The 8,388-nt window shown below is 38.7% G+C and overlaps 1 protein-coding gene across 1 annotated transcript; it reads right to left on the bottom strand.

The window, feature by feature from the left end:
• Positions 1-6,469: 6,469 nt before the first annotated feature.
• On the bottom strand, positions 6,470-7,396 carry LOC137533487 (olfactory receptor 5V1-like). The gene has a single exon (XM_068254867.1). It carries the CDS (start codon positions 7,394-7,396, stop codon positions 6,470-6,472), a length of 927 nt encoding a protein of 308 aa, XP_068110968.1.
• Positions 7,397-8,388: the final 992 nt, after the last annotated feature.

The following is an 8,388-nucleotide window of genomic DNA, read 5'->3' as shown; positions in this document are numbered from 1 at the left end:
ATTACTGTGGTTTAATATTTATGGTTGTTTGCATGGTATAACCTGTGCCATACTCACTGTTTTTGCACATTGCACTTATGTTTATTGAGTCTATTTGAACCCGAGTTCTATCATTGTGGTTGCTCAAACATTGAGCACCTCATATGATTATATGATTATATAAACTTATATTTCACTTCTATTATTACCCTATATTGGTGATTATTATTCATTATTGAGGATGACCAATCAGCAGGGGTTGTTTTTAATTGTTTTTATGACTATATAGTGTTTTGATATTCAATAAATTTTGATTTACCTTTATACAATTGCTTGTGGTGCTGTATATGGTCATTTCCCCTCCCTTATCTATTGAGCAGTTTCTTGTGACCTAGCACACATTATTTACACGGTTGTGCGAAAACACTCCTGTTGTTGCTAACTGTCACACTGCAATCAATACATTCAGACAGGCAGATGCAGCAGTCAGAAAATAACCAAACAGATGCTGGCCTGCCTGCTGCTAAGTGCTAACTAGTACTGCGGCTGCTAGTCTAACACTAAATGAAGCAATAAACAACAGTACAAATGATGAACTACACTACACGACAGCTACTGTAACTAGGCTAAGGCTACCCTAGCATGCACACAGACCTAACACTAGCCTAGCACAGTATACAGTATACACTAGCTGACTATAACACTCAAATCACTATCTACGCATACAGCAATATACGGTAATTAAGGTGTTCACAATGTGGTTAGTATGCAAAACGCTCTGTTTTCAAAGTGAAAGCACTTGCTCGGACACACAGCAGCAGTGGAGATGCTCTCAGTACCACAAGTCACACAGCAAGGACGAAATCCTAAAATGGCCCCCGCCTTATATAAAGGAGGGTAGGGCCAGGCTCCCCTCCTCTGATTGGTTACTAGTGCTTCGGCTGGGGGCCCTCTGATTGGCCCAACAACGTCAGCCAATGGTTACCACGCATGTGCAATGCGAATTTGTGATCGCGGATTTTCGCTGTGATCACGATCGAATTTTCGCTAATCACGAATTGATGCGAATTCAGAATCCATGATCTGTATTGATCATGGATTCGGAATTTTTCTGAATTCGGAGCCAAAAAAATGATCGTGATCACGAGGTACTCAAGAGCAACCCTGCCTGCAATTTAGCCATATTGAAATGCACTATAGAGTTCTAGTTTTTACACCATTAGCATTATAGCTGGAGAGTCAACAGCAAAAAGGAGCAGAGGAGCAGCGTGGGATGGTGGAACAAGATGGCGGTCAGCGGCGGTAAGAAATGTCTTGGGCATCTTGGATCTACTTAGTAAAGGAGGCTTCCAGATGCCAAAAGCAGCACGCGAGACATAGGCAATAGGACTTTTTACCTGTTCAGACCAGCGGCAGTCTGTACATATATATTTATAAATACCAAGGGATGAGCACCACAAACCAAATTATATGCAATACTATGCAAACCATGCATGCAGCCTGGAGATCCCCAGTCCCCACAAGAAATATACATTTATATACACACACACACGTATATACAGTATGTATATATTTATATATAAAGTATCTAACATAAGTAAGTACAACTCTTACAGTTTTGTAAATATTTTATTATATCTTTTGATGGAAAAAAAATGTAAGTTATGCTTTGATACAATGTTAAGTCATCGGTGTATAGCTTGTATAATAGTGTAAATTTGCTGTCCCATCAAAATAACTCATCACCCAGCCATTAATGTGTAAACCACTGGCAACAAAAGCGAGGACACACTAAAGAATGTCAAAATTATGTCCCTTAAGCCAGCCATACTTGTATCTGTTTTTGTGATCAATTCAAATACTTTGATAGAATCTGCTGAACAGCTATTGCACAGGCCTATATCCAATTGATTCACTACTGATCAATGTTGCATAGTATATTGCTCAAAAGTCTGATCAGATATCTTGGGAATTCTCCGTACAATTGGGGGTGGAGCAGAAGAAGTGGGGATCCATGGCCTATATTGTTACCTTGCATCAAGCAGTACAACCCTAGTGATTTGATCAATGCTTGATAGATTTCTTCTGAAACTGATCAAAATTAAGTTTTCCATGCATTGTAGATATTGCAAATTCCAATTGAACGTGGATCAATTGACTTGGCACATCTGGCCATAATTGACCTGTGTATGTCCAGCCTTAGAGAATTTCAAACATATTCTTTTAACAGGGACAGAACAAACACGTATCTGCTGATTTGTTCTTTTTAGAGTAGGGAAGAGTTGAACATCTCGTCAGCGCTGTGGTGTGACCCCGGCTCTGTGCAGGCCAAATGTCACCTTCACACTTTAATGACTACATTTGCTTGTTTGTCTGATGAATTCCTACTTCCCTTTACAGGTTTGGATGAAGTTAGTGGGTTGGAAATAAAGGAAGTGGAAGACGCCTGCTTGACAGAAACCATGGGCATTTCAGCAATAAATAACCATTGTTTTCATTTCCCCAAAGACTGTGGGTGCTGATTCTGAAGCCACAAGGAATCTTTAGCGTTTAGAGACTCTGGGGACTGATTTACCACAGCTGGAAAACACTGGAGACCACATGTGAATTTATTTATTTTACTGTCTTCTATTAACTTGTAAAAGTTTTAAACCCTCATTAGGGTCATATCACAACATAGCAAAGACTGCTTAAAGTGAACTTAAGTGAAAATGATGAGCTAAGCAATTGTATCTATCCTATTACTAAAAATCGCTTTTGATCCCCACCACTCTTGTAAGAACACTACATTTATTAAAAAAAAACTATTTAAATCACATCAATAATTGCTGGGCGGCTCGTAAAAAACATTGTTTGCCCAAAACAGTGGCTATAGCTGCCTGACATCACTGGTGAAGTGGTAATCCTTTTCAATACATTTTGTGTTTTTACTAGAGTGGTGCTGATCAAAGGATGATTTCTGTGATGAGGTCCCTCTTGGTACACAGGGAGGATTCTGTACACACTTCAAATTACTTTTTTTTTAGATATCCCACACCTTTAATTTATTTAAAAAAACTAAAATGTATTGTTTTATCTCATCTTAATAACATAGTGTTTTAGTTTCCCAGTAGCTAATATATATCAACTATTGACCTTTTTTATCTATCACCTCCTCTCAGAAGCTGTTCTCTGCCAGGAAAATACTTTATGGCAATAACTCCTTGTCAGTGAAGGACGCTATAGTTCAAATGGATCTTGACTGAAGCCAAACTTTCAGTTGCATACCTGAATGTTAACTCAGGCAGAAAAAAGAAGGAAAGGAGCAGAGCATAGTTATTTGTATGCTTGCCCCAGGCGCGTAAAAATAGATTGTATTCATCGCCTCATGAGTCCTTTATGGTTGTTGAATTAGTGGTTGTGTTACTATTGTCATGCGCATGCAGCTGCATTTAAAAAAAAAAACTATTTAGGTTGCCCATGATCTATTTAAAAACAGATATTGGTATTGGCATGTGCATGTGCCTGTTTTTAGTTTACACTTGCTATAATCTGATAAATCCAAATTGAGCATTTCAAACTTTTGCCACCCCAGGGAACACAATGCGGAAAGGTTAATTAGATCACTTATGTTCTCCAATGTTCTTCACTGTTCTCAAATAAACTCCTGTTTGCCTTTATATATTTTTGGGCCCTCCTCCAGGCCAAATGTCTTGGACAGTCCACTTTCGTGCAACAAATTTCCCTTCTTTCCATGTGCAGCCTATTATGTACCACACCACCAACCCCCACTCTGTGAGCTCCTCCTCCCTTATCAGTGTACAGTCTATTTATTTCCTTTGCATCTCCCCTCTTCCATATACATTCCCCTTACCACCACTTTGTGGAGCATTTCCCACTGGCCACATTCTATATGGCATTTTCACATTTTCAGACATTCAGCCCTGTTTCTGGTCCGTTTTTCTACACACCAATTGGCCATCTTCTATCTAAAATATATTAAATCTAATTTGTAAAAACTGAAGGGAAATAAGGTCTTACACCCAACCATTTTGTCTTAACCTCCCTGGCATTCAATTTCACCAGGATTTCTGCGGAAAAGGTGATCATGATCAAATTAATTTTCATAACCTGTTTTTTCCTGTAACTTGCCAAAATGTGTCAAGCAAGGGTCTAGTATACAGTGCAGGAGAGTATTGACGTGTATGCACATCAATACTGTTCACAACATGTCTTGTATTGACGTGTATAACCGCTAGGGAAGTTAACAGTTATTGCGAACAACACAATATTGCAGTATCTGGGAGGCATAAAACAGTATACTCAGGTACTGTTTTCTAGCATGCAAGATAAAAATTAATTGAAAAAATATACTACAGTGAAACACTTATTTACTAATAAATCAAATTAAAAAAATACATTTTTTTACAACTGTGATATTATTTGTTTATTTATTTGATTTACCAGTAAATAGGCATTTCACCATAGTATATTGCATAACGGGTTATGCAATGGTTGGGGGTCGATTAGGATTAGGTATTTTGCGGTGGGGGATTGGTTAGGGTTGGGAATCGGTTGGGAGGTCAGTTAGATTTATGTGTTGTGGACATTGGAGTTGATTCACTAAACATCGGTAATATTACTATGCAATGTTACCGTTACTTTCACGCGTAGATACCACGAGATACGATGTAAATACTGTGAGATATGATAGTAGCATGACCCACAGTACTCTAGTAGTGATCACGATACTGGAGTACTGCGGGTCACGCTACTATCTTGCGGTACTTACATACGGACATAATGGTTATATTGTCAGGTGCTGTGCTTGCATGGTAGTATTACCGATGTTTAGTCAATCAACCCCATTGTGTAACTTCCCATGGTACTTTGTCCACTATGGTGATGCTTTTAAGAATTGTTTGAAAAGATAATAATTCAGTTTTCATACTGTATCCCTGGTGTACAATAAGACCGAGCACCCTGGGCCTTATTCAATTTACTCTTTATCCTAAGTTTTCTCCTAGGTGATATTTTACACCTTATTGATAAAAGGCCTTTTAACCCTCCAGCAAGCAAGGAACTTTTTCATTTGCAGAGTGCTGAATAGTTATTTTAAACAGAAGATGAAAAATGATCTCCTGGGAGAAAACTAGGGAGATCAAGTGAATTGAATAAAGACCCCTGACTCTTACGTCAATTGGTAATATTGTATGTCCTTTGTTTCCAAGAAGAAAAGACAATCCCATCTTCTTCAGGACTCTCCTTATTCAATATGTAAAATATGTATGCTATAATTTAATCTAAGTCATGTTCGTTTTTGTTGTCTTTGTTTCAAATGTTGAATGTAAAAATAAATGTTATTTGTTCAGAAATTCAAGCAACACTTGGTAATTTAAGTTGCATTACTATAGCCTGACACACACACATACACACGCACGCACGCACGCACGCACGCACACACACACACACATACGCACGCACGCACGCACGCACACACACACACACACACACACACGCACGCACGCACACACACACACACACAGGACTTGTTTGTAACTCCCATGTATTAGGAGTGTTTGGTCATGTGATCTTATTATTATATCAGGATTTTAGCTGTAGAAGACAGCATGGTGGCGTAGTCAATCACACTTCATCCGGTTCGAATCCCAGCTGGACCACCATCTGCATAGCGATTGTATGGTCTAAAATTGGCCAAAGAATACAATGGACATGGGGTTATGATAAGGATTAGATTGTGAGCCTCTGTGAGGGATAGTTAGTGACTTATAGAAAAGACTATAGATAGATAGATAGATAGATAGATAGATAGATAGATAGATAGATAGATAGATAGATAGATAGTTGGGACAAGCAGAAAAAAGTCTTGACTGAGGTTACAAGTTGAGGTCCTGGCATGGGTTAGACAGACAAGTTGACATCATGTACAGAGGTTGAAGCAAAGGATCAGATCAAGGATAGCTAAACAAGCTGGATTGAGAACAGGGCTATCAATCAGGACCAGATACCCAGATAGGCAAATACCTGGTACTAGGGCAGGTTCAACCATGTCAGCTGTCAGAGGTCTCAGCACTAGATGTTTGCTGGAGATGGCTATTATAGGCCATGCATGCATAATCATATGAACCAAACTCTGTGCATGAGTGTGCAAGTCGGACACCACAATGCACACATGAACACACCTGCAACCAGTGGTATTAGACCACCGCATGGACAGGCGAGTAATAGGCCCCATTTTCACTTAATCAGTTGCTCTCAGTTATAACTGAAAGGACAACTGATTTTCAAAGTAATGCCCATGTTTTCCTTTGGCTCAGTTCACACTTAAAGTGTTTTAACTGAAATCTTTTTCACAAACAATACACTGCTATGGAGAAGAATTTTTTTCTCGTACCAACTGATTAAGTGTAAATGGAGACTTACAGGTAATGAGATACAAAAGGTGGATGAATCTTTGATTCCTCTCTTCCTTGATATGAAAATGATGTAATTATAGCAACTTTAAAAAAGTTTTTACTGTCCCCTTAACCTCCTTATTTCTTATACTATAGATGAAAGGATTTAACATTGGTGTCACTGCAGTATACAGCATGGAAAATATTTTGTCTGATTCTGGAAAGTGAGTGGAAGAGGGTCTCATAGAAATTAACATAATGGTCCCAAAGTAGATAGCAACAACCATAAGGTGGGAGCTGCATGTAGAGAAAGCCTTTTGCCTTCCGCGTGAGGAACGGATCTTTATGATAGTACAGATTATGTTTAAATATGAAATGATAATCAGCAGAAAGGAACACATAACTATGATCACTGCTGTTACATACACTAGCGCCTGATTCAGCCTTGTATCTCTGCAAGATATTTGCAGCAAAGGAGGTACCTCGCAAAAGAAATGGTTGATATGGATGGACCGAAAATAGGGCATCACAAAGATCAGCGCATCATGGATGATGGAGGTTATGCAACAAAAGCTCCATGATCCAGCCACTAAAAACTGACATAAAGTCTTGTTCATGATAGTATTGTAGTGCAGGGGTTTACAGATAGCAGCAAACCTGTCATAGGCCATGATGGCAAGAAGAATGCACTCTGTTTGTCCTAACGCTACATAGGCAAACATTTGGACAGCACAACCCACCAGAGAGATACTTCTGTCCTTGGAAAGAGTGTTCACCAGTATTTCAGGAACAACACTAGATGAGAAGCCAAAGTCAATAATAGAGAGCGTACGCAGCAAATAGTACATTGGGGTCTGTAGATTTGGGTTGATACTCACTACTAGGATTAGGAGAAGATTTCCCAAAACAGTCAGTATGTACATAACTAAGAACAGTAAGAAACAGATGACTTGGAAGTAAGGGACCTCTGACAAACCAAGAAGAATGAACATGTCTAAAGATGTGTGGTTTGCACAGTCCATGCTCTTCATCTGGGGCCTGGAGAAGAACAGAAAGATATGCTTAACTCGCTTTGCTTTCTATAAAGGTTTTCTAGGGAGGCTACAAGCCTCTGTAGGAGCGCATGTGCGCGAAATGCACTTCTTCCCCCTGCACCCACCTGCACAGAATTACTAGAGATAGTATGTGAACTATGCCTGTAATATACACAGTCTATACCACTGTTAACTCGTATGCATAGCATCCTATGCATAGCATCCTTGTTTGCACACAACTGATGTTAAAGGGGCACTATGGCAAAACATTGTAAAATTTTGAATATGTGCAAACATATACAAATAAGAAGTATGTTTTTTTCCAGAGTAAAATGAGCCATAAATTACCTTTCTCCTATGTTGCTGTCACTTACAGTAGGTAGTAGAAATCTGACAGAAGTGACAGGTTTTGGACTAGTCCATATCTTCATGGGGGATTCTAAGGGATTTATTTATTTTCAAAAGCACTTATTAAATGGCAGTTGCCCAACTGCCAAAAAACTGTGTAGCGAGCAGGGAAGCTGGCCAGCATCAGTGTTTAAATCCTTTTTAGGGAATATCTTTATAAAGAATAAAAACCTTGAAGAGAATCCCCTATGAAGAGATGGACTAGTCCAAAACCTGTTGCTTCTGTCAGATTTCTACTACCTACTGTAAGTGACAGCAACATAGGAGAAAAGTAATGTATGACTCATTTTACTCTGTAAAAAATGTACTCCTTATGTGTCTATGTTTGCACATATCTTAAATTTTACAATTTTTCTCTGTAGTACCCCTTTAAGCTCACAGATATATAATTTCCCGGATCTGATGTTTTACTTTTCTTAAAAAACATGGGCTGTACACCAGTAAATCTGAGCTTTCCAACTTTAATGAAAGTCAGAAAAGTCAGAAAAGATAACGGTTTTTGATGCCATGAATGTGTATGAATAATATAGTTCTTCCACACTTCAATTTTCCTAGCAGAAAATGTATAATAG

This window comes from Hyperolius riggenbachi, chromosome 9 (assembly GCF_040937935.1).
Source record: "Hyperolius riggenbachi isolate aHypRig1 chromosome 9, aHypRig1.pri, whole genome shotgun sequence".
NCBI classification, from domain to species: Eukaryota; Metazoa; Chordata; class Amphibia; order Anura; family Hyperoliidae; genus Hyperolius; species Hyperolius riggenbachi.
The sequence above is the reverse complement of the archived record's forward strand: the minus strand, read 5'-3'. Positions and strand labels throughout refer to the sequence as shown.

Bases quoted from the DNA above. Each gene is read 5' to 3' on its own strand.
- LOC137533487 (XM_068254867.1), bottom strand. From the start codon at position 7,396: ATGGACTGTGCAAACCACACATCTTTAGACATGTTCATTCTTCTTGGT.